Raw genomic sequence first — 26,273 nt, 5'->3', positions numbered from 1 at the left:
GGCCCCATAGCCTAGTGGTTAAGGCAGCTGGATCCCATACAGCCAGCTGCAGTTTGAATCCCAGCCCCAACAGCTTAAAAATACACCCCTCACACATGTGCATGTATGCCCAACATTCTGGCAGGAGGACGAAATGGAGAAGGGATTGTGGCATGACCATGTCCCACTGGGGGTGCTTTCTCCTGCTTCCTCTCCCTTTATGTCTCTCTCTCTCTCTGATGACCACATGCACCCAGTGGCAATAATAATAATAATACATGTTCAGGGCCAGCAGATGGCACAGAAGTTAGCTATGTGGTTTGAGTCCTAGACCTGGCTGCTTGAAAAATGCACTGGATGGGACCAGCAGTTAGCGTAATGGCTATGTCGCTGGACTCCCATGTAGTCGACCACGGTTCACGTCCCAGACCCGGTAGCTTAAACTCACACCGGGCCCGAGAGGAGAATGGAGGAGAAGGGATTGTGGCATGGCCATCCCCCCTGAGGGGTGATTTCTCGCTTTCTGTCTCTCTGTCTGTCTCTGTCTGTCTGGTGAGCGCATGCGCCCTATAGCAAAAACCTCTCCTAAATAAATAAATAGATAGATAGATAGATAGATAGATAGATAGATAGATAGATAGATAGATAGAAAGAAAGAAAGAAAAATGTACTGGGTACATGTGCATGCATGCCCTAAATCCCAAGAGGAAGGTGAGAAGAAGGGATTACAGCGTGGCCATCCTGCTATGCTGGGAAGAGCTCCTCCACCCACGCCCCAGCAAGTATGTGCCCTAAAGGGAAGAAAAAAATATGTTCAAGAAAGATCTGGGATGTGCCTGGGACTAGTTGCTTTATCTCTAGCAGACACCTGTAAATTCCTAGCTGGTCCTGCTGGGGACTCGTGGGAAGAGATCGTGTTCTCGTGCCCGACTCTGTGTGCCGGGGAAGAGAACCTCCACACCTGAAGTGTGGAGTCACGTGCTAATGCTGTAGCATGCTGGGGCTGTGAGTGGGGACCTATGGCGAAACCTGGTGGATTGGTGCAAGTCTGTTCCCTGAGTGTGGGAGAGGGGCGGGGAGTGCAGCCATGGGGAGATTTACCTGTGTGAGTCATCCTGGAACACCCCGGGGGCGGGCAGAGTGAGTAATCGGCTGCCTCTCCATCATGTCACGGTCTCTGCTCTTTGACTTGGGCCGTTGGAGGAGCGCCCCTCGGAGGAGCAACAGGCTGTGTGTTTACGGGGCGGGTGAGCCAGGAAAGGTTGCTGCAGGCTGATGGGAGTTCATGCTTGGCCTGCAGAGGGGAAGCCAGGGTGATGGGCAAGGTACCTGGGGCACGTGGCAGGTGGGTTCCACGTGGCCAGCAAGGAGACAGGCAGGACCAGTATCCACCCCCGCCACACCTCGCTCCTTGACCTAGAACTTGGCCAAGAGAGATCCCACTGGCTTAACGTTTACTGTGGGCTGGGCTCCGCGTTAAATGCTTATTACATGCTAGTCTGTTGACTCCTCTCTAGGCATCATTGTCTCTGTTTTGCAGTTTAAGGGAACTTAGAGAGATTTAAATAGGCTGTGACTTGTCCCATGTCATATAACAGTAAATAGCAGAATCAGATGTACTAGTCGCGACTCTCCTTTTGACAAAAAATAGACCCATCTCTTTCTGGCTTAAGATAAAAGAAGATATTTATTGGTTCTCAAAACCGAAAACCAAGAGTAATGGTTTCTGGCATAGCTGGATCTAGGCAACCAAATCTGGGTCTCTTAAACTCTCTGTTTTGCTTTCTTTCTGTTGATTTCATCCTCAGAGGGGCCTCCCTGACATGGTGACAGAGGTGTACAAGATGCCCCTTAGCAGCTTGGGGCTTATAGTTTATGAGTTAGCAGCAGCAACTGTAGAAAGAACACTTCTCTTCCCAGTAGCTCCAGCAAAAGTCTTCAGTGTGATTCTCATTGGACCAACTTGGGTCACGTGCCCATGGCAGGACTATACTAACTGAGTGCTCTCAGAGTTTGGATGGGCTCAACCACACTCATATCATGTGGACCAAAAAGGAGGGAGTGATTGCTTCTCCTCCCCCCTTCACCCCAAATTAGGGCCCTGTGATAAAAACAAAGTCTGCCAGGCAAAGCTACCGATGCCTACCATGCTAGACTTCAGGCCAGAGGCAGGATCTTGGCATGGAGCTAAAAGAGAAGATTCACAGGAGCCAGAACTCAGGGTATGTGTCAGGGCCCCCTGGGCTGCAGATCTGCCCATCAGGAGCAGTTCCTTCTAGAACCTGTATGTGCTCAGTACTTCCAGCCTCAGCATCTGGGACTAAGCGCTGCCCTCCCGCTGCCCAAGCAAAGCCAGGTGCTGCAGGTGAGAACCAGGGCTGGGTGTCAGGGTGTAATGTGAGCCGGGCACAAGCCATAGATTGAGGGGTGTCATCTCAGCTGCCCCAGGTGCTGAACGCAGCTCCACAGCGGGCAGGTGGCCTGCAGACCCCATAGCAGCAGGTTGGAGGAGACAAGGCAACTTAACGAGCAGCACTCGAAGGCAAGCAGGGGTCTGCCCACCAGCTGTGCAGACTATCCTGGGCAGGGCACTCCTGGGTGAGGCCAGAGGCACACAGCCAGGAAACAGCTGAGCAGCAGGGCAGGACCAGCCTGCAGGACGACCTGGGAGCCAGCAAGGTGACTGGTACTTTCTCCCTTCCTCTCTCCTCTGTCCCACCCTGTCCCCTTCCATCAAGACCTCTGTGCCCTGTGCTGTCTTCCCTAGCTAGACCCTGTTGTCAAAGGAGAAGCTGATGCTTATTCTTACCTAGGTGTGAGTGATTAGGAAGGTTCACCATGCCATTCTCCAGGGAGAGGTTCCTATATCTTGATCAGAATCTTAAACTAAACGCTGATTCTGTAGTCTCAGGGATCAGAGAAGTAGGCCATGAGTGAGATGGCTTGTTTCCTGAACAGGGTTTTCTTCGGGCCCTTAGCATACCCTGCTTGCTTTGAAGCAGCCAGAGTTCTGCTGCTTCTCATGGTACATCCAGGACCACCTGCCCACTCGGGGGTTGGTGGCACCCTCTCTGAAGTCAGAGGGACTGAGAGTGAAGAGAGGTTGCTGTGTTTTTTCCTCATGGTTCAGGAAGAGCCACTCTTTTTTTGGAGATATTTTTGCTATAGGGCGCGTGCGCTCGCCAGACAGACAGAGAGACAGACTGACAGAAAGCGAGAAATCACCCCCCCGGGGGGGTGGCCACGCCACAATCCCTTCTCCTCCATTCTCCTCTCGGGATCCTGGGTACGCACGCACACACGCCCGGCATGAGTTTTAAGCCACCGGGTCCAGGATGCGAACCGCGGTCAACCACGTGGGAGTCCAGCGACATAGCCATTACGCTAACTGCTGGTTCCCAGGAAGAGCCACTCTTCACACTCCTTGGCCAAGCTTTTTCCGTAAGAGCTTCTGTCTTCATTAGTGTGTCAGCAGACACAGTGGTTCGAGGCCTTGGTTAGGGCGGTTGGACACAGTGTTCTTCGGCTAGCCCGGCCCGAACTGTTGCGTGTGGAGCTGCATCAGGTCTTCTGACCACAGAGTATGTGGAAGCAGAAGATGGGAGTGCTCCCCCTTCCTCGCCGCGGTCCTTTCCTGTGCCTTGTCACCTCACGAGCTTCCGTGTCACTCGTGTTGGGGAAGGCAGTTTCCCCCTAGTGACCCTCCCATCTCCTTTCCTCTCACTGGTCTGGGAGTTAGTCTGGGAGTCTTTTCTGTCCTGGGGGCCCCATCAGTCAGCAGACCCAGAGGAGGGCTGCTCCCTCTGCCCCAGGCACTCAGCTCTCAGCCTCTCACAGCCTGCCTGTCTTCTCTCAGGCTCCAGAGACCCCGGACCCGCTCTCTCCGGCACACCCCTGTCCATCGCGAGAGTATCAGGCAGCACTCATGTTCTCTCCACCTAGCACATGTCATGCGTCGCCGGGCCGCGGGGGAGGATGGGAAATCAGCCTAGCCCTCAGGACAGTTGCCACCCAGTCGGGAGCACAAGACTGTCAGGCGGTCTGTACTGACCCTCCCATGACCGTCTATGCGGGCCCCTACAAAGAGTCCCCTGGAAGTTGTGAGCATGGCTTTATTTAGGAATAAACCTTACTTATTTATTTGGGAACATGACTTTATTTGCAGGTGAAGTTAAGTTACGGATCCTGGGAACCAGAAGTTAGCGTAATGGCTATGTCGCTGGACTCCCACGTAGTCGACCGCGGTTCGTGTCCCGGACCCGGTGGCTTAAAACTCACGCCGGGCGCGTGTGCGTGCGTGCCCAAGATCCCGAGAGGAGAATGGAGGAGAAGGGATTGTGGCGTGACCATCCCCCCTGGGGGGGGCTTTCTCGCTTTCTGTCTCTATGTCTCTGTCTGTCTGGCGAGCCCATGCGCCCTACAGTGAAAATCTCTACAAAAAAAAAAAAAAAGAAAGTTACGGATCCTGGGATGAGACCGCCCAGGATTTAGATGGGCACACAACTCCTGGCAGCCATCTTTCTGACAGAAAGGCAGAGGGAGAATTGAGACACAGGCCGAGGGAGAAAGGCCATGGAAAGGCAGAGCAGAGTGGAGGGCGACGCTGCCGCGAGCCAAGGAATGCCTGAAGCCACCGAAGCTGAAGAGGCGAGGAAGGCATCTCCCCTATGGCCTCACAGGGAGCGTGGCCCTGCCAACTCCTGGATTTCAGATTTCTGACCTCCAGAGCCAGGAGACAATAAATCGTTGTTTTAAGCCCCCCATGGCTGGCGATTTGCTTCAGCAACCCCAGGACGCTAATACAAGCCCTGATCCTTTTTGTCTCGAGCCCAATTAGAAGGCCAGATGAGCCGGGCTGTTCTTAGGGAATGGGGCCTTCCATGGTCTCCCCTGTTTTTAGGCAAGTCTCTTCTGATACTTCAGAGCTGCACTGAGGGGAAGCTCTGTCCCCTCAGGGGCAGCGTGGCACGGGAGAGCTGGCCCTGCCTGAGGCCAGGAGCTACTGACCCAGCGGTCAGGCTAGAAATCAAAGGTCCCCTGAGATGAGAAGGGAGGGGAGGGCGCTCTCTGGCAAATACTCCAGGGTGGCCAGAGAGAGAGGACAACAGTTCAATGACTGCCAAAGGCCCTGAAGTTGGCCGAGGTGGGTGAGACTGGCATTCAGAAAGGGCTTCCCGGAGGAGGCAGCATGGACTCTGCCTGGTGGCTTACAGGCTCCTGTATAGCTTCTTCTCCGTCTCAGTGCCCTTGCTGCGGTGGTTCCCTTTTACCTAGCACTTTGTATGGCTGGCCCCTTCTCGGAGCCAGCACTGAGAGACTTGCCTGACCACTCTCTGAACCCTTCCACCCTCCCGGCTCTCCTCTTTACATGACCATGTTTTAGTCTCTTGATGGCAGTGCAAGAAGACATAGATGCATAACCAAATTACTTACTAGGTATGAAAACGTTTACTGGGCCAGCCAGTGGCAGTAAGGTGACTGGATCCCACATGGCCAGCTGCATGGTTCAGGTCCTGGATATAGCGACTTTAAGAACACACCAGGTGCATGTGAGTGTGTGCAGAACCCCAGGAGGAGAATGGAGGAGAAGGGAATGTGGTGTGCCTATTCCCCTTGGGGTGGGGGGGTGATTTCTCTCTCTCTCTCTCTCTGTCGCTCTCTGGCGAGTACACACAGCCAATAGCAAACTACAAATTAAAAAAAGAAAATGTGCCATCATCTTCCCATGCACACCCCTCCCCGACTGGAGTGGAAACACCTGGAGAGCAGCCCGCCTCTGTCGCGTCCACTGCAGAATGCCCAGCACCTGAGCAGAGCCCAGCACAGGAGGCCTCCCTCTAGACAGTGCTGGATGGAGGGCCAGGAGGATGGATGGATGGAAAGAAGGAGCAGAGTCTTTGAACAAGGAATGACGTCCTAGGGGGTGGGAAAGGCAGGGAGGATGCAGTTGCACGTGCACAGACGCTGTGGATCCGGAAGAGGAAAGGCTGCGCAGGAAAGACCAGTCTGCCCAGAGCGGACGGGGTCGAGGCGAGCCCTCTCTCACACCCCTGTGAAAGGGTGCTCGCCCGTGTGGAAGAGCACTTCCCTAGTTCACGGAGGTCGCTACAGAACTCTTCGTGATCAGGGCCAGGGCTCCTGGCCAGTGGTGTGTCTGGCCATCTGTGCCCTTCCAGGCCCCCGGCCCGAATTCTCATGGGGAACCCACAGGCACCACTTTTCATGAGGACTGTGCTAGAAGCTGTGGCTTACCTGGAGTTTAGGTGTTCTCATCTCCCTCCACATACAGAATAAAATCCAACTGGCTCTTGTTAAAAGAAAAAGAAATCAATTTAATAAGTAGAGTTCTAATTGAGCAAATCGTAACACAATTTAAATTGGGCGGTTGTCCCTGGACTTCCGGACAGCTCCAGCTAGCCTCGTGGTCAACTAGGTATTTAAGTTCTGGAAAAGGCGAATGATGTGTACAGGAAGGGGGACGTGACCGTGACGTACAAAGACGAAAGTGAAGGAACGAGGGCGGGAAACGATTTGGGCTGGTTATGGTCTGAAGCTTGTCTGCATTCGCATGGTTTCAAAGGCGCGATGCCCGTGACTGGCTGAAGCCTACCTGCTGTGATTGGCTATCACCTAGCAACCAGCTCAGACACTCAGCCTACCGTGCACGATTTCAGCCTATCCATAGGAATCCAAGTGGCCATGTTAAGCCAACGCAGTTTCATTTAACAATTACCCCATTTTTGGTCAGCCTCTCAAATGTTTGGAGAGAGTAACCAAACTTAACACCGTCGTAAGTGACAATTTCTTGCTGCCAGCCTAGAAATCTCAGGTTTCCTCCTGTCTCCGGCGTGGAGTTCACATCACGATATTGCACAAGCTGAACGTGGTGTCAGACAGGTCAGACAGGTCTGGCTTTGCGCTTTGTACTGATCTGGCTGAAACAAGACCATTGAGCGTTGGCTGGATGGCTCCATACAAAGCGTTTAAGACTGGAGAGGACGGAGCGCACCAGGAGGACTGAGGCGATGACTAGGGCGCACGCCTTCCCGGAAGTTCCTATGAAACAAGCCACACTGAAGTAAACAGGTCACGGTTGAGGCAGCACGGGCAATTTGACGTGAACCTAATTGTTCCTCATCGTCTGGAGTGCGATGGTGACAGGGACCATAGTTCTTTGTAAAATGGCTGGATTTAAAGAGCCATTTACCTCTGTCGTTAGTCTAGTAACAAGTCAGAAGAACCCAGAGGCCTATTAGGAGAAATATAAATATTAAAAACTTGGAAAAAACGAAGCCTTTTACATCTAACGTTTAGGATTGCCGTTAAACGAACTGTCAGTTATTTTATTAATTACATGACTGTTTCTTTAATTTGATGGAGTTAGCTATCAAACGTAAGCCCCTCGCGGGAGCAAACACTCCCAAGGCCTTCCATGACCAAGCCCGAAGAACTCCATGTGTTACCTACGCATCCCCCTCGCCCTTCATACTCCAAATGCCAGGTTGCAGTCCCAGCGCAGTCACTTGATAGCTATGTGACTTTGAAGAGGTCCTTCAACCTCTCTGAGCTGCCATCTCCTCCTGGACGAAGCAGGCCTCGTAGCCGGATGGACTTCAAGGTCGCTAGGACGATTAAGTGAGAGAACCCAGTGAGAGCTCTGTGAGTGGGGGCAGTAAGCAGTAATCTGCAGCCGCCATGGCAGTTCTCACATCACCCCGCAGGCCCTCTACCCCCACGAGAAGTCTTCCTCAAGCCCAGGCTCCAGGTGAGAACACAGACGCCCCAGGGAGGGGGCCCCTGCTCCGAGGTCACAGCCTGTCAGTGGCCCAAGAAGGGCTTGCACCCACGACTCCCAGCCCAGGCCCCTGTTCCTCACGGTCCTGCCTTCTCAGCCCCTTCTGACCCGGGGTGGCGGGAGGAGGGACCTCCACCCTCCACTGAATGCTCAGACAGCCGCCTCCCCGCTCTCAGGAGGGAGTTAGCCCGATGAGTTCAGTCTGTTCCATGCCGTGTGCAATCTTCCTTGTGCTTATCGGATTTCTGGGGCAGCATCTGCATGGCTTTGAAGACTCCGGCAGAGGCCAGCTCCGCAGTAAACGGGCTGAATTACATTTACAAGGGGCTTTTAATGCCCTGTGGTCTCGGCTTCCTTAATGGGGATTTTCCTCCCCCTTTTTTCTCTCTCCCTTTTAATATGGTCACCGGTTTGGCTTTCAGAGTGCGGTTTGGATGCCTAACAGAGAAGTCAAGACCATAGGATCCTTTCCAGGCCCTCCCTCCCCCTCCCCACCTCCCCCTGCTGACTGTGCCAGAGCAGAGAACAAGATTGCAACAGGAAGGAGGGAAGCCCCACGGGATTCCGAAAGCTCAGCAGGGAATTGGCTTGTACCTAGAATCACTGCCCCTGAGCTGCGGACCCACGAACCTGTGGAGGGGGCTGGGAGGGTGGCAAACCCAGGGCAGAGCGCCCCCGTCCTTGCAGAGAATGGGCTTGAGGGGGACAGCGGGGGTCCTGTAAGTCAAGACCATAGGTTCCTTTCCAGGCCCTCCCTCCCCCTCCCCACCTCCCCCTGCTGACTGTGCCAGAGCAGAGAACAGGATTGCAACAGGAAGGAGGGAAGCCCCACGGGGGTCCGAAAGCTCAGCAGGGAATTGGCTTGTACCTAGAATCACTGCCCCTGAGCTGCGGACCCACGAACCTGTGGAGGGGGCTGGGAGGGTGGCAAACCCAGGGCAGAGCGCCCCCGTCCTTGCAGAGAATGGGCTTGAGGGGGACAGCGGGGGTCCTGTGCATGGAAGCCTGCGAGGTGGGGCGTCGGTAGAACCCTCCCACCTGCCTGCGGAGGCTCAGTTTCCTGCGTGGCTTTTTCTTTTGTACCAGTGCTGCCTCTGCACCTGGGTCAGGAGAGCTGTCTGTATCTCAGGGACACCCCATTCAGCCAGCGGTCACCCTCCTTCCTTTCTGTCTTCCAACAGGACGAGAATAGCAGGAGGATGAGGCCTCTGCCCCCCACAGGTCTGTGGGCCCTGGTCCCTCCTACAGTCTTCCCCTCTGGTTCCCCCAATTTCTTGGACAGTCCTTCAAAGTCCTTCAAGATTCTGTTTGGCCACTGGCGTCACCAGATATGGGCAACCTCTAGCTCCTAATGACAGCTGGCTCAGGTAGAGGGCAGCCCCAGGGCTGCCTGTTGTCATGTCACTCTTGAGAGCGGATCCTCTCACACCATAGGTCTGTTTTTACCCGGCCGCCCCACGGCTGCTCACACATGCTTCTGAGACATGCATGCAGTAAAGCCACAGGCAGCCAAAAAAGGGTAGGAAGCAAAGAGGAGGAATACCAAATCTGTGACATCTTCCCCCAAGGAAGGCCGTCTCCGATGTCTTGATAAATCAGTTTTATCTCCTTTCAGAAGGCGTGCAAGGCAGAGCCTCTTTATGACACCGTTCAGTCTGCACAGTGTCATCTGTCTGACAGGGACATGGCCTCACGCTCTGGCTCCAGAAAGGGAGGGAGGAGTGTTCGAGGAGGAGTCTGGGAGAGGAAGGGATGATCAGACGTACTTACCGAGCCCCTGCTGTGTGCAGAGCCTCGGGTGCGGACAGGAGGAACGAGCTGCAGACTTTACGTGGAGAGAGGAAGCAGACAAACGGGTCACACACGTGGGTTGTAGTTCCACGCCCCTTGTCTGGCTTAGCAGGGTGGTGACCAGGGCCTGTGAGACAGGGAAGTTAGGGAGGGCTGCAGTAGCTGCTTTCACACCCACCTTTACCCCCAGGTCCCCTCACCACCCACTCTGCCTGCCAGAGGCTGTCTGTGGCAAACCCGGGCTCTGCACTCAGCGGCTGTGTTCAAGCTTAGCCATGGGCGCATGCTCAGCTAGAGCCGGAGTTCAGGCCCTGGGATGCAGCCCTCTGTGGCAAGCATGCAGTGGATGGATAAATACCCCAGCTCCCTGCCCTTGGTGGGATAGCTCTGAGGGGTGTCCTGTGTCGTCTCCCAGAGTTCCCCAACAAGATTGAGGTCCAGGTGCCCATGGTGATTAACTGGCTTGGTAATACACTGCCTCTTTCCTGCCTTACTACCCCCAGCCCCCCACCCCCGTCTCCTAATGATATTTCCAGGGGTTGCCTCCTACAATGAGCGCTCAAATCCTTGTTTCTGGAGCTGTGTCTGAACGGACAGCCTGAGCCGAAGCAGCGCCCTCTCAGTGTGTCACGTGGAGCTCACAGAGGTGCAAGGATGTCAGCGTGCAGTCTCCATATTTGCTCACATGCAGTGGGATGCACCGAGTTAGGCCTGCTCTGATGCAAGTGGTAAAAGTCCACTTCCAACCAGCTTCAATTAGAAAAAGAATTTTATGTTTTACTCAGGCGAAAAGTACCGAGTAACCCTCTGGAAGTTGTGTCCAGCTGTTAAAACAATGTTAAGGGAATCTTTTCCTCACCATCTCTTGGCTCTGCTTTTCAATCATTCAAGGGACATTTATTAGGGCCAGGTGGCAGTGCAGTAGAAATGCAACTGGGCTCACAGGGGAAAGGTCCTGAGTTCGTGTCCTGGGACCTCCCTGAGCACGCCAGGCATGTGTATCTAAGCCTGTGCTCATGTTCTGGGCTGGCTGTTTAGGAGCAGATCACGGTATAGAGACCCTTTGGGTCATGCCTGTCCCTCTGTCTGTTTCTCCCTCCCAATGGAAGAAATGAGTGGAAAAAAAAAATGTTCAGGGTTTTTGCTATAGGGCACGTGCGCTTGCCAGAGAGAGAGGCGGTGAGAAGGGAAATGAGAAATCACCCCCTGGCGGGGAGTGGCCATGCCACAGCCCCTTCTCCTCTGTTCTCCTCGCAGGATGTTGGGTATGTACGCACGTGTGCCCAGCATGATTTTCAAGCCATTAGGTCTGGGATTCGGCCACGTGAGAGTCCAGCGCCTTACCCCCACACCACTTGCTGGCCCTGAAAAAAAGTTTCATAAAAGCATTGATTGAGCACTTACCTGGGACCAGCACAGTTCCTTACTGTCATTCTGGCTTTCTCCTCACACAGTAATAAAGCCAGCGGCTGCTAGAGATACCAGGCCTTCATCTTGCCAACTTAGCAACTGTGTGAGAAAGACATTTCAGGGCAGGCCCTCATTGGCCCAGATCAGGCCTCTGCCCATCCCTGAGTCAGTCCTAGTAACACTGGTTGACTAGGCTGGGTCACGTGCCTGCCCTGTTGACAGGGTACAGTTAAGCCCATTGACACCACAAGGACGGGGATTGGATGGGGACTTGTCCAGAGGAAACTTGCGTGGACTGAGACAGCAGGTTCCTGTTTCAGCTATGGCAAGCACTTCCTCACAGGCCATGCTCCGCGGGCCCAAAGAGGAGTCACGAGTGCTGTCACACACAGCAGAATGTGGCGGGCGCCCTAGGAATGGACATGCCGTGCGTGGTCTGGGAAGAGGAAGATTACTTCCAGCTTGGTCAGTCAAGGAAAACCTTTTGAAAAGGGGGCATTGGACCTCAACACTGGAGGCCACGAGGCACAGAAGAATCAGTTGTATAAGATCTCAAACATCAAACCAAGGAGTTCTGATTCTAAATTTAACCGACTGGAAAGGGGCTGTGCTTTGGTGTATTTGTTATGGTTGAATGTGGCCAGGTTGAAAGAGCCTGCCGGGAAGGTCTGAGAGGGTGGCATTTCCTGGAAGCCTTGCCCATACCTGCAGAGGGATGCCCTAGCCCAGCTGGCAACCGCCTGTATGCCGGAGGCTGCGTGTACAAAGAGGCCGGGAAAGTGGGGCTGGGGCAGCCATACTTCCCTCAGCGTGGACTCATGCCCTCCCTGGAAGTCACCACCCACCTAAACTAAGAATAAGAATTCCTGCCTAGCTGGCAGGAGCGAATGCCGATTTCTCAAGGAGGGATGGGCCTGAAAACAAAACATCGCGTGTGGGTTGGGCCGTACTTCGTATTTGCAAGGTCACTTGAGAGCCTCACCCATGCCAGGGCATTAATCCTGCCAGTGGAGCCAGAGAAGGTGACTTGGCCAAGTTGTTCATGGAAGCCCAAAATGGCAGCCTCCGGGGCTCCTCATCTGCCAGAGAGGCCTGGGCCCTCAGCCTCAGGCGCCTCCTGCCCCCCAGGAGAGGTGACGCTGGGCGGAGGTGGGGTCTGGCCAAGAGACTGAGAAGCCAAGGGAGAGGGGAGTGAGAGCGTCTCCCTGATGGCTTTAGGCAGAATCACCTGACTCACGATCATCTCTCTTCCAGGCAAGATCCTCTTCCGGAGAAGCCATATCCGGGATGTAGCTGTGAAGAGGCTGAAGCCCATCGACGAGTACTGCCGGGTGAGGGTGTATCTGGTGCTGGGGAGGGGTCCAGGAAGGTTGGAGGGGGGTCTATCTGCTTGAGAGTCCATCCATCTGTGAAGTAAGTCTGTCTGTGCAAAACCCTCTGAGGCCTGGTGTCCCCCGGCTAGAGATGTCCCTCTAGGTGGGGTCACCCTGTAGCTACCCCCTGGGGCACCAGGGCCTCAGGGTCACAGCAAACCCCCTGCTCCTTTTGGGACATGTCCCTGTGTACAAATGACTGTTCTAAATCAAACGTCCCTGCTCTGGAGGTCAGTTAAGGGGCCTCATGCAGAAGGGATTATTTGTGGCATTTTGCTGGACATGGAACTGCTTCTTTGAATTCCTTTTCTCGTGGGCTATTGTCGGATTCATTTCTGAGTTCAGTAACGTGCAAAGTACACATTTGTCTGTGCACGTAAATCCTGATAGATTCAAGTGTTCATATGCATGTCTTCATAGGTGTAAATGCTCCTATGAAGGGGGGGCCCCCCCCCCCCGCCCCGATGTCTGATAACAGACAGGAATGTGACAGCGATGTCAGAACTGGAACCGGAACCAGAACCGGAACTGGAGCCCATTTGTCTTTCTGACTGAATAGAACTAGGACTCCTGCAGGGAGCAGAGGTCGCCGTGTCACTGTCCTTAGCTCATGGTCTCTAGACAGGCTGCTTGGGTTCAGCCCCCAACTAGCTTTGGGAACTTGGGCAGAGCTTCCATTCCTGCACGCAAGGCAGAGTGTCACCCCTCCCTGGAGGGTGATCAGGAGGACAGAGTGAACTGACACTCGTAAGGCGACAGCAACGGTATCTGGTGAGAGGAGCATTCAGTAGATGTTTTGGTTTATTATTATTATCATTAAAAGGCGCCAACAAATTGTGTTTCATAACTAAGAAGGGCTGGCCACAGGCCAGCAGGTGGCGTGGTGGTTGAGGCACTGGATCCCACATGGTGACTTTGTGATTTGAGCCCCAGACCTGCAGCTGGAAAAACACACTGGGCAGTATGTGTGCATGCATGCCCAAAATCCTGAGAGGAGGATGGAGGAGAGCGGAGGGCAGCATGGCCATCTCCCCTGAGGGGTAATTGCTCATGTTCCCTTTCTGCCTTTCTCCTGTGAGCGCACTTGCCCTATAGCAAAACATTAAAAATAAGAAGAAGAACTGGCCACCTCGCACACAGTTAGGAACCATGCAGAGCTGTGGTCCCTGGCCATTTTGGTGCCAGGGACCAGTTTTGTAGAAGATGGTGTTTTCCACAGACCAGGATGGAACAAGAGGATGATTTCAGGATGATAGTTATTCTGTAATTTAGTTGAATTATTATTACATTGTAATAATAAGGACAGATAATCACTCCTTGGCCTGGAGGTTGGAGACCCCAGGTGTAGAGGAAGCCTGATCCCAAGGCCTGTGGTTCAAGTCCTTCCCCCAGTGGCTTCTCGCTGGGTGTGTGAGCATGTGCCCAGGACCCTGACAGGACAGAGAACGGGTGGAAGAAGGGTCGCAGTGTGACTGAACCCCGTGTCGGGGTGCTTTCTCTCTTTCTGTCTCTGTTTCTTTTTCTCATAAGCATGCATGTGCCCTCTAGCATTGAAAAAAGCAAACAGATTTAAAAGCTTTATTGAAAGCAAATGTTGATGGAAAGAAAAGCAAATAAAAAATAAAAACAAATAAATGAAAAAACCTAATGATGAATAATCTGATGTTACCACTGGGCACTGCTGGCTTTTATAGAGGTAAAATTTCAGGACCAGCAGATGGTGTAATGGTTATGTCACTGGATTCTGGTTGTCACTGGATTCATGACTGATTGTGGTTCGAGTCCTGGACCTGGAGGCTTGAAACACAAACACAACGGGTATATATGTGAGTTTGCCCAAAATCCTGAGAGGAGAATGGAGGAGAAGGGATTGCGGCATGGTTGTTTCCCCCAGGGGTTGACTTGTCGTTTTCTGTCTCTGTCTCTCCAGCAAGCGCACACACCCTATAGCAAAAATTTATCCATAAATAAATAAATCGAGGTAGAATTTCTTAGTTAAAGGAAACGCACTGTGGAATCTGACTCGGAATCTTGAGGGGAGGTGAGTGTGGGGGAATGCTGTGTCACAAATGCTGGTTAGCGGGTCAGAGCGAGAAGAGCTGGAGTCTGATCTCAGGGCTCTGCTTCCTAGCTGGGTGACTTTGGACAAGTTCCTTTAGCTCTTAGAGCCCCCAGTTTTCTCATCTGTAAGTTGGGATAAGAATGACTATTCCGGGCACTAGTATCCAAGATTCAACAGGCCGGAGGTCTGCAAGGAGGCGACCACAGTGTGATCAGACCCCGTGGAAGGTGCTTCTCTTTTCTAGTGTGTGTACGTACTCTATCACGAATAAAGAACAAAATCCTGAAAGTTAACTATCTCATGGGTTAAGTGAGAGATGTACATCTTACTGTTTTATAATTCTTTTATTTTCATTTTTAAAAAATGCAATGCCCAGAGGACAGATGTGCTTGCCAAAGAGAAAGAGACAGACAAAAAAAGAAAGGGACAAAGCACGCCTTAGGGGGACGTGCTCACACCCCAGACTCTCTCCTCCATGTCTCCACCCTATTGAGACTCTGGGGGGACACAAGCACATGCACCTAGTGAGTTTTTCTAGCCAGTGGGGGCAGGATTCGAAACGCAGTTGGCCATGTGGGATCTGACTGCCTTAACCACTAGGCTACAGGGCTGATCCTGTCTTACACCTCTTGAAATGCTCTGTCCTCACACAGAGCTGTTATCCATAGAGTCCCTTTCTACTCTAATATCTTATAAGTGGATCATTGTGCTTAACAATAAAAGTATTTAAAGAAGTACTAAATTGTGGCCAACCAGTGGTGTGCTGATTAAGGCAGGTGCATCCCACATGGCCGACTGTACAGTTCGAGTCCTGCCCTGGCCACTTGAAAAACATGCTGAGTGCATGTGCATGTCTGCCCAAAATCCTGAGAGGAGAAATGGAGGAGAGGGAGGATTGCAGTGTGGTCATCCACCTTGGGGGATGCCTTCCTACTCCCCCCTCCCTTTCTCTATCTCTGTCTCTCTCTGGCAAGCACACACGCCCTATAGTAAAATTAAAAAAAAAAAATAGGAACCAAGTGTCTAAATGTATTAACTGGTATTCCTATGCCTGTAGGAAGGCAAGTGCTACCATATACTCTCCCTGAAACCAAAGTTTAATGGAGTAATGGTTACGTTGCTGGACTCCCACATGGTTCGAGTCCCGGACCTGGTGGCTTAAAACTCACGCCAGGTGTGCCCAAAATTCCACGAGGAGAACGGAGAAAAGATTGCAAGTGGCCATCCTTCCTGGGGGTGATTTCTTGCTTGCCTTCTGTTTCATTCTCTCTCCAGCCAGTGCATATGCCCTATAGCAAAAATCTCTTTCTTAGAAAAAAAAAAAAAAGAAATACAAAGTTTGAATTTTCTGACTTGGATTATATTCAGGTCACATGTTCTGCTTTATCCTAAAAGGATGCCCCCAAAATTAGTCCCCTTAAGCTAGAAGTGCCTGTTGGTCAGATCAGCATTCATTCTTCCCTAAAGGGTATTCATCATTTCTAGTTAAATTAATGGCTGCAGTCTGAGCTTTTATTTCTCTTTATTCCTGTCCCAAGAAGTTAAATGAATGGGCAGAGCTAATGGAGGAGGGGCAGAGGGCAGGAGGCAGCTCCTCCTGATGGGATTTATGGCTCAAATCAGCCTTGGCCCCCCTCATCCTCACCCCGCACCCCACCCCCAGCTGGTGGAGCTCAGGCGTCTGCACTGGGCTCTCCTGGATCCTGCAGAGGAGGAAGCTGATAGCAGCTTATCTCATGGGATCAGGCTTTGAAGAGGACTCCTGATTCAGGGGGACTCTGGGCCTGCTGGTGGCTGAGGGGAGCCTTTGAGGTGGGGTCTGCCAGAGAGGGGCCCCTAACCTGATTAGCACGGATAAGAACTGCTCAGAGCCAGACAGGAGCAGTGTCAGACAGGAGCAGTGTCAGGGGTTCGCCAAGCAGACAGCCATCTTGCCGGCGGTAATTGGCTGAGACAGCGGGGGGCAGGGCAGTGAAGAGCGACCTTTAATTCTGCTGACCTCGGAGGCTGGGATCTGTGCTCGATTGTCTAAGACCCACTGGCTCTAGAACACCACGAAGGTTGCACCAGCAGCAGTCTGTGTCCCTGCCGCCAGCATTGTGTTCCACAGCTCTGCCACCAGACGGTCCAGTCTGGCCTCGCCATCACTGCCAGCCACACCCAGCTCCACGACCAGTGTCACGTACAGGCCACTCCACGACCTGCCTGCCCTTGTCTGTCCCTGTCCCTGTCCCTGGATACACACTGCTGAGAGCCTCTGGAGCCCTTACTTCCAGGACCCTGCAGAGCCAGCTCAGCTTGGCCGGCCAACATCATCTTCCTTGGACCCACTAGACAGTGTAGGCTCAGGGGCTGGGGTTTGATGGGGATTCAAATGCACCCAAAATTGAGAAGCCAACTTTCTGCACAGAGCAGCCAGGCCTTCCGCAAGGGCTCAGATGTGAAAGTCTGACCACGCCGTGGACCTCCAGAGTTTGGGCTCCCTGTCCTCACTAGCCAGCCAGACCTTCTGCCTAATGGTGGTTTTGTAGCTCAGATCACTATTGATTTTTTTAAAAATAATTATTTATTTAATTTTATTTATTCATTCATTTATTTTTTAATTTGACCAGAGAGAGACAGAGGGTGAGAGTGAGAGAGAGAAGCAGTGAGAAAGCAAGCCACCAGATTCAGGACTCGAACTCTGGTCGGCCATGTGGGAATGACCAGCACCTTAACCACCACGCCACCTGCTGGTTCCCGAGATCACTATTAATTTTAAACATAGAAGAACAGACCAGATGAGCATCACAGAAAATACTGAGCGCCAGGCGGTGACTGTTCTATGTGGCACTGGAGGCCAGGTGTCTATCAAGAGGGCTTCCAAAGGCATTTCTTAACTCCATAAGTTAATTTAATGGGCAGCATGGTTATGTGGCTAACATTTCATAATACTGGGGCTTCCACAAGTCGAAGCCTTGCAGCTGACCAACAGGAGTAAGTTACACTACAGGGGCTTGGAGTGGCAATGCCTTAAGTGACCATTTGCCCCACTTCGGCCTATTTGCAGTGTTTGTTGAGGATGTCAGATAAATATGGGGGCTGTCGCTGTGAGAGACAATGATCACTTCACCCTCTGACAGGTTGATGAGAAATTTACAAAGTCTCTATTTCCTGGTGGGTGTGACCAGAAGGTTTTTGCTGCCTGAATAACAGAGCTTGTTTCTATTGTTTAGCCATGACATGCTTGCTTTTGGGGATCAGGGAGGGATGAGAAATGGGGCACAGTCAGGGTGAGGGGTGGGGCAGGAAGTCTGAGCCCCCAGACTCACTCACCTTCATCCCCAAATTCCAGATTTAAAAATTGAGGCTCTTATGTGGTGGCAGTTATTAGTCCCCAGCATTAGTCGTCCCTGTGGGATTTATCTACTACCACCCACCACTGGCCCTTCCCTTGGAGTGATGACTGTGCATCTCAGCAGGGCCCGCTCTGGGCTGCTTCTAAGTCCTGCTCAGGCCTCAGCTCCCAGCCTGCCAGACTGAGACCATTCCCAGCCAGCTGGGCCCTGCCCTGTGGCCTGTGCTAGTCCTCTTCCTGGGGACTCATCAGCTTCCACAGTGGCCCCTCCAAAAGCCTGTGACTCCCAGGGAAATGCTGACCACTCCCAGAAGACTGTGTGTGGCTTCTACTCTGCACAGGTGTCCTCCCTGTAGGAGGGTGACCTCGATGCATCATCTTCCCAGACTGGGAGCTCTGTGAGGGCCACAACCATTGTCTTCATGTTCTCCCTAATAAGTGGGATGCCTGGCCCCATGTGGGCATCCAGCAAAGTCTGATGACAAGATAAGAAGATCCTGGGACCAGCAGTTAGCATAATGGCTATGTCGCTGGACTCCCACGTAGTCGACCGCGGTTCGAGTCCCGGACCCGGCGGCTTAAACTCATGCCGGGTGTGTGTGCGTACGTGTCCAAGATCCCGAGAGGAGAATGGAGGAGAAGGGATTGCAGCATGGCCATCCCCCCTGGGGGGTGATTCCTTGCTTTCTGTCTCTCTCTCTCTCTCTCTGTCTTTCTGGCTAGCACATGCACTCTATGGCAAAAAAAAAAAAAAAAAGATAAGAAGATCCCAAGTAGGGGAACGGCCTTGGAGACTCGCTCTCCAGGCCCCGGTGTACTGGGGTTCTAGTGAAGTGGCTTAAAAAGTAGACACTGTTTATATTTCAAAGGAGATGTTGCTTAGATCCTTCCAAGAGGGGACCCATGTATTTTACATGCTCTGATGCTGAGGTTCAGTGTGACCTCAGTTTTAGATGGTCCTCTAGGGAGAGTAGGCCAGGCAGGTTCAGCTCCCAGACCACCCCCGCTCTCCTGCCACACTTCCATCCCTGCCTCCATCCCCACCCCCACCTCCACCCCAAGACAGCACTCCAGCTTTGTGGGAGGCGATCATTGTGAAGCGGGGTCTGAGCACAGTCTCCCTGCCCACTTCCCATGCCACTTGCATTTGCAAAGACCAGGCTCATGCCCACCATCTCTGAGCAGAGGTCTCAGAGACACGCAGTACGGCCACTAGCCCCTCGTCTAACCCAGCACCGTCTGCAGTGGTGACACTTGGTGATAATAACGGTCAGCTCACAGTCTCGGTGAGCCGGAGCTGGAGACTTCAGGGAACTTTAGAACCGGAAAAGGGTGGGCGTCGGCAGCGCTTGTGGGTGGCCCTTCAACCCCTCTTCACTGGTTCGTCTACCCCCTGGCTCCCAGGCTCCACTGCTCTGGCCCCTTCCTGAGCTCCAGGGCTCTCAGCCAGCTCACCGCCCTCTGGCTCATGGACAGAAGGACTGACGGACCTGCATACCCTTAGCAGACCCTCGCGGTAGTGCCCCCACGCCCACCCAGTGTCTGAGGGCTGCGAGTCCTGCTCATTCTGTCCTTTTCCAGTGCTGGGACTGTCAGGGCCCTCTGGCACCACCCGGGGCAGAGTCTACTAGGAACACCCAGCCAGGCTGGTTGATGCCTCACTGGGCACAGTGCTGACTGCAGTCTGCGAACCAGGTTATGGAGCTGGAGGAAAGCCCGAGGTCGCCCACCTGGTTTGCCCCAGCTGTGTCCCACCGGGCGCCATGATGTCTAGAAAACCAGTCACACAGTCAGACACCTGTGGGTAGTTCTGGAGGTCGTCCTCCTAGAGGGAGGACAAGACAGAGTTGAAGACACACACAGTCTTCTGGAGAGTCCATCAGAGCGAAGGATCGGGACTCAAGCGGCCTGATTCAAAACGTTGCCTTTTAGTAGCTATGTGGCTTTGAGGGGTCACTTAACCTCTCTGTGCGTTTGTTTCTTCTTTCTTAGCATTGGAATCAAAGTTGGGACCAGCAGTTAGCGTAATGGCTATGTCACTGGGCTCCCATGTAGTCGACCGTGGTTCAAGTCCTGGACCCGGTGGCTTAAACTCATGCAGGGTGCGTGTGCGTGCGTGCCCAAGATCCCGAGAGGAGAATGGAGGAGAAGGGATTGCGGCGTGGCCATTCCCCCTGGGGGGTGCTTTCTTGCTTTCTGTCTCTCTGTCTCTCTCTGTCTGTCTGGCGAGCGTACGTACCCTATAGCAAAAAAACTCTCCAAAAAAAAGAAAAAAAAAAGTTGGGACCAGCAGATGGCATAATGGTTATGTTGCTGAACTCCCATGCAATTGGCTGTGGTTTGGGTCCCAGACCTGGCAGCTTAAAACTCACCAGGTGTGTGTGCATACATGCCCAAAATTCTGAGGGGAGAATAGAGGAGAAGGGATTACAGCTTGGCCATCCCCCCGGGGAGGATTTTTCGCTTTCTGTCTCTCTGTCTCTGGTGAGTGCACACTCCCTATATATTAAAAAATCTCAGAAAAAAAAAAAAAGAGAGAGAATTGGAATCAAGGTTGTACCCTTCTCTTAGGGTTGATGAGATGGTTAAATGAGTCCTTCTCTTAGGGTTGATGAGATGGTTAAATGAGTCCTTCTCTTAGGTTTGATGAGATGGTTAAATGAGTCAATGCCCAGGATACTGTCATAATTTTCTTTTTTTTTTTTAAAGAATTTTGCCATCAATTCCCTAGAGGGGGATGGGGTGGGGCAGGAAGAGATACCTTAGGGCGAGTGGCCATGCTGCAGTCCCTTCTCCTCTCAGGATTTTGGGCATGCGTGCACATGGACCTGGTGTGTTTTTCAAGCTGTCGATTCTGGGACTCGAGCTTTAGTAGCCATGTGGGAGCCAGCATCGGACCACCACGCCACCTGCTGGCCCCAAATGCCGTAACGATGAATAAATATTGACCTATGCAAAGCTCTAGGTTTCTCTCCCGCTGGACTTCTGAGGCTTTGCTGTGTTATGAGGTTTTGCTGCGTTATGATTATGAACACGGTGATCCCCTGGATGGGGAGACCTTCAAGGCACACGTGGCCACAGAACTCGCTTTACCTCATCAAGCAGTTGTTCATGAGCTTGGCATTCCACTGCAACTTGGAGCTCCAGAGCTAGTCTGTTTTACCCTGGAAGAAGTAAGAAGCAGAAGTAAAGGACGCCGCCCAAGGTCGCACAGCAAGTGCTTCACTGAGGAGGAGCTGGACCTAGGTCAAGGTCTCCCGGCTCCCATCCCGGTGCCTTTCTAGTATGCACTGTTGCCCTCCCCTAAAGAACAGTGGTGACAGGCAACCTGCGGTGTGGTGGGTGAGGCAGCCAGATCCCACACGACTGACTGTGGGTTTTGCATCCTGGACCTGGTGGCCTGGGAAACATGCTAGCACATGTGTGTGCATGCCCGCAATCCTGAAAGCAGGGAGAAATGGAGGAGAAGGAATTGGGGCATGGCCATCCCTCAGGGAGGGCACTTTCTTGGGAAAGCACATGTGCCTTCTGGCAAATAAGAAAAAAAGTGATAACGACAATGGCAATAAGGTCGTAACAACTGACAGGATCACCCCACTAACCTAACAGACCGAGGGGCCGGAGCAGATCCACCTCCTGAGCCCAGAGAGGGCGGTCAGGCATCCAGCATTGCGCTGCCCACCAGTGTCAAAGCCAGGGCTCAACCCCATGTCTGCCTGGCCCCGAGGCCCTAACTCCCCACACATGGCGTACATCATGAACACCTAAGGGCAGAATTATAGACCTGAGCCAAGGCCGGGAACCCTGGAAATACCCATGTATCTGGCCCCCATCCCTTTCTTCTGAGTGGCTGGGGTTCCTGGCTCTGGCCCCGGGGACTGCCTGTTCAGCACCAGCCTCTCCTGCCAAATGACTCTGGCCCAAGCTGGGCTCTGGCGGCCGCTCTGAAGGAAGCTGCTCTGGGCTGAGAGCCTCTTGTCAGCCTGAAATCAGGACGAGCCCCTCAACGTGGCTCCCCTCGGGGCTCCCTGTTAAATAAAGACGCTGCGGTTGTTCAACCAAAGGCCTCTTTGTCTGAGGCCCTCACAGCCCACGCGTCCTCTGCCCCCGGAATGCCGGGCTCTGTCGGCCTGAAGCGCCCCTCTGTTTGCCGCTGGTGCTGGGGGAGAGCTGCGGCCGGCCCAGGGTCTGCCTGGGGTGGGGCAGCACTGGGGTGGGGAGGCTCCGGCACTCTGGGGGGCCCAAATCCACCCTCCCGCCCTGCTCCTCCGCCCCTCCCGGGACCTGTGCGCACAGCCCAGATCCCTGGTGACAGTTCCCCTGCCACCTCCTGCCCAGCCCAGCCCAGCTCTGCCCACTCCTGAGACCTTTCTACCAGGAGCCCTGCTCTGAGCTGCCTGACTTCCTGCACGCTCTTGCTCCCTCGTCCTGTCTGTCTGTCGCTCCATCTCCTTCCTGGGTTTTCCTTTTCCCTCTACCCTTTCTGGAGAAAGCAGCAAATGCCACGTGTGTTCAGTGAGCACTTGGACATTCTGGAGGATGGGGGTAACCTCTCTGGGCTGGGTCCCTCCACAGCCTCCATGACCTCATGGCAAGCTACCTCCAGGGCCAGGGGGCGGCACGGCATTAGATTTGCTTTCTCACCCCTGTGACCCCAGGGCACAGCACTGTGCCCGGCACTCACTGCAAAGCCCTGTTTGTCCAAAGACTGGAGGAGGCGGGGGCCTAGGCCAGTGCCCTCGGCCCCGGGGGCCTGCCTGTCCCCCCCCAGCCTCTCCTGCCAAATGACTCTGGCCCAAGCTGGGCTCTGGCGGCCGCTCTGAAGGAAGCTGCTCTGGGCTGAGAGCCTCTTGTCAGCCTGAAATCAGGACGAGCCCCTCAACGTGGCTCCCCTCGGGGCTCCCTGTTAAATAAAGACGCTGCGGTTGTTCAACCAAAGGCCTCTTTGTCTGAGGCCCTCACAGCCCACGCGTCCTCTGCCCCCGGAATGCCGGGCTCTGTCGGCCTGAAGCGCCCCTCTGTTTGCCGCTGGTGCTGGGGGAGAGCTGCGGCCGGCCCAGGGTCTGCCTGGGGTGGGGCAGCACTGGGGTGGGGAGGCTCCGGCACTCTGGGGGGCCCAAATCCACCCTCCCGCCCTGCTCCTCCGCCCCTCCCGGGACCTGTGCGCACAGCCCAGATCCCTGGTGACAGTTCCCCTGCCACCTCCTGCCCAGCCCAGCCCAGCTCTGCCCACTCCTGAGACCTTTCTACCAGGAGCCCTGCTCTGAGCTGCCTGACTTCCTGCACGCTCTTGCTCCCTCGTCCTGTCTGTCTGTCGCTCCATCTCCTTCCTGGGTTTTCCTTTTCCCTCTACCCTTTCTGGAGAAAGCAGCAAATGCCACGTGTGTTCAGTGAGCACTTGGACATTCTGGAGGATGGGGGTAACCTCTCTGGGCTGGGTCCCTCCACAGCCTCCATGACCTCATGGCAAGCTACCTCCAGGGCCAGGGGGCGGCACGGCATTAGATTTGCTTTCTCACCCCTGTGACCCCAGGGCACAGCACTGTGCCCGGCACTCACTGCAAAGCCCTGTTTGTCCAAAGACTGGAGGAGGCGGGGGCCTAGGCCAGTGCCTGACGAGTAGCAGCTCCTCACCGAGCGTTCATTTCCCACCCTCGCCCTCGCCCTCGCCCTCGCCCTCGCCCTCGCCTCGCCTGGGCTGACGCGCTGCTCCGTGCTCTCTTATCTGCAGTGGTCTCTCATCTCGCTGGGTGTGGGTTTGGCGTGAAGGAGGGCCCTCCTGGTGGGATGCCTGCTGCGAGATGCCACACTCGTCTCATCAGGTCAGGAACTAGACCTCACCGCCCTCCTCCTCAGTGCTATTGGGTTATCGGAAAAGCCATGACGTATTTTTTCTGTTTTTCTATGCACAATGCACATGACTTTTCCAACAACCTATGTAATTCTGTCAGTGTAACCTAAGGCCACAGGTGCTTTCTTTTGCCTATTATCATGCCTCACTGCGGCTGGGTATTGGGCTTCTCTCCACCAATACTTTATTCATTTATTCATTTTTCATTCATTACATAAATAAATATGTGTGTGTGTGTGTGTATCACACATATACATACATACATATACATTTTTCTTTTTTTTTTTTTTTTCGTAGAGGTTTTTTTCGCTATAGGGCACGTGCGCTCGCCAGACAGAGAGAGACAGAGAGACAGAAAGTGAGAAGTCACCCCCCGGGGGGGATGGTCACGCCGCAATCCCTTCTCCTCCATTCTCCTCTTGGGATCTTGGGCACGCACGCACTCGCGCCCAGCGTGAGTTTTAAGCCACCGGGTCCAGGACGCAAACCGCGGTTGGCTATGGGGGAATCCAGCAACATAGCCATTACGCCAACTGCTGGTTCCCGATATACATTTTTCTTTAAAGAGAGATTTTTGTGTGTGTGTGCTTGCCAGAAAGACAGAGACAGAAAGAGAAAAAGTGAGGAATCATCCTCCAGGGAAGATGGCCACACCACAATCCCTTCTCTTCCATTCTCTCTTGGGATTTTGGGCACACATGCATGTGAGTTTTAAGCCACCTGGTCTAGTACTTGAACCACATTGACCATGTGGGAGTCCAGTACCTTAACCACTACGCCACCTGCTGGCCCCCATTTAAATAAATATTAATTGAGGGCCGGCAGGTGCTGTGGAGGTTGAGGTGGCTGGATCCCACATGGCCAACTTCATGGTTCGAGTGCTAGATCCAACAGCCTGAAAAATACGCCAGGCATGTGTGCACCTGTGCCCCAAATCCCAGAAGAGCTTGGTGAAGAAGGGATTATGGTACGGCCATGCCTCCAGGAGGTGATTTCTCACTTTCCCTCTCTCCAATAAACTCATACACCCTATAGCAAACTGAACAAATATGTTAGGTCATCAGGAAAGTTATGGCGTATTTTTTTATGTTTTTCTATGCCAAAATGCATCATAACTTTCCCAACGACCCAATATATATAATATTATATATATTCATATGTACGGGGGGAGCGTGTGAGCTTGCTCTGTCAGAGGCTGTTCTAGGATGTGGGGGCACACAGGTCAATAGCACAGACTAAGTCCCAACCTGCATGGAGCTGACATCCCAGTGAGACCTTTCCCTCCCTCCCTGGGTGCCTGAGGGCAGGCCTCATGGCCTCTCTGAGCCTCCCTTTCCTCATCTGTCACATGCGATGGGACCGCCACCCCACGAGGACTGTCTTGTTCTCACTGACTGCACGTGGGAGGACCCACCATGCCTGGCAGACGCCACTGGATCAGGGCATTGCATCTGAGGCTGGGTCCAGTGTGGGGTGTGGGAAGCAATGGGCACGTGCCCGTTTAGGTCCCGCCTAACTGACCAGAGGTGTCTCACTGGCAGTTCCTCACACTCCCTGTGAGTGTGTGTGTGTGTGAGTGTGTGTGTGTGTGTGTGTGTGTGTACTCCTCCAGTCTCAGGTATCTTCTCTTTGTCTCTTTGTTCTCCTGGCTCCAGCCCTGGGTTCCCTTGTCCCTGTCCATCAGCCTTGGTTTGACAATGACCTCTCCTGCTGGTTTGGACCAAGGGATCTTTCCTTGTCCCTGCATTTCTCTTCTTATAAATTAAGAAGCTCGGGGAGCAGGGTTACACCGGGCCTCTCCCTGCACTCCCTAACACTTCCATGTTGGATTGGCCCAGACCAGGGTCCTATGTACCCCAACTGCAAGGTGTGGGGCACGTGCAGGCGTGCAGCACCCATCCAGATCATCGGCCCCAGCCCGCCTCTTCCCAGCAGCAGACTCACCCCTCCTGGACAAGCCCACAGCTGGCCACACACGTGTTTGACTGACATTCCCCGTAAGATACCCATTCCTCTTCTCTGCTGGTTCAAACCCTGCAAACCCCGCTCACCTAGCTAGAAACCTTCCCACACCCTTCAGTTCACACTTCCTCCAAGCTTCTCAGCTTGGCCTAGAAAAGGCCTCCCAGATCAGCCCCCAGCTCCCACGCCTCCTGTCCCTCACCCTGTGTGCCCAGGCCACGCGGACGATCACTCAGCTCCTGTAGCCACCATGCTTCATCAGCCTGCCCCAGCCTTGACCAGTCGTTATTTCTTTTATTTAGTTTTTTTGGGAGAGGTTTTTGCCATAGGGCGTGTGCGCTCGCCAGAAAGACAGACACAGAGAGACAGAAAACGAGAAATTACCCCCCAGAGGGGATGGTCACGCCACAATTCCTTCTCCTCCATTCTCCTCTCGGGATCTTGGGCACACACACATAGGCCCAGCGTGAGAGTTTAAGCCACCGGGTCTGGGTCTCGAACCGCAGTCGACTACATGGGAGTCCAGTGACATAGCTATTACGCTAACTGCTGGTCCCGACCAGTCGTTATTTCTAACCCGTCCTTTGAATTTAGCCTCAAAGAGTCCTTTCTGACATACCCTCCCCCAACCCTTTTAGGTCCTACCAAGCTCCATCGGAGCACCCGGTTGTCCGATTTGTCTTTCAGTAAGTCAGCGTGCAGTCAGGGCGCAG

General features: G+C 53.5%; 1 protein-coding gene and 1 long non-coding RNA gene across 3 annotated transcripts in view; one reads left to right on the top strand and one right to left on the bottom strand.

Moving 5' to 3' along the window:
• The window catches only part of SH3PXD2A (SH3 and PX domains 2A), a 309,695-nt gene that overhangs the window by 154,338 nt on the left and 129,084 nt on the right, over positions 1-26,273 (top strand). The window contains 1 exon segment of the mRNA XM_014583350.2: positions 12,230-12,306. Within this exon segment, the coding sequence (XP_014438836.2) occupies positions 12,230-12,306 (77 nt within the window).
• Positions 6,353-11,073, bottom strand: LOC114005667 (uncharacterized). Of its 2 annotated transcripts, none has more exons than XR_003547509.1 (3): positions 10,970-11,073; positions 9,545-9,692; positions 6,353-7,228 (listed from the first exon to the last, which is right to left on the bottom strand). It is a non-coding gene; the product is annotated as an uncharacterized LOC114005667 (long non-coding RNA). The 2 variants fall into 2 exon arrangements; XR_003547508.1 differs by lacking the exon at positions 6,353-7,228 and adding an exon at positions 7,422-7,601.

The sequence above is a fragment of the Tupaia chinensis genome, unplaced genomic scaffold, assembly GCF_000334495.1.
Source record: "Tupaia chinensis unplaced genomic scaffold, TupChi_1.0 Scaffold144255_1, whole genome shotgun sequence".
Lineage (NCBI taxonomy): Eukaryota > Metazoa > Chordata > Mammalia > Scandentia > Tupaiidae > Tupaia > Tupaia belangeri.
This window is presented reverse-complemented; position numbering and strand designations above follow the sequence as displayed.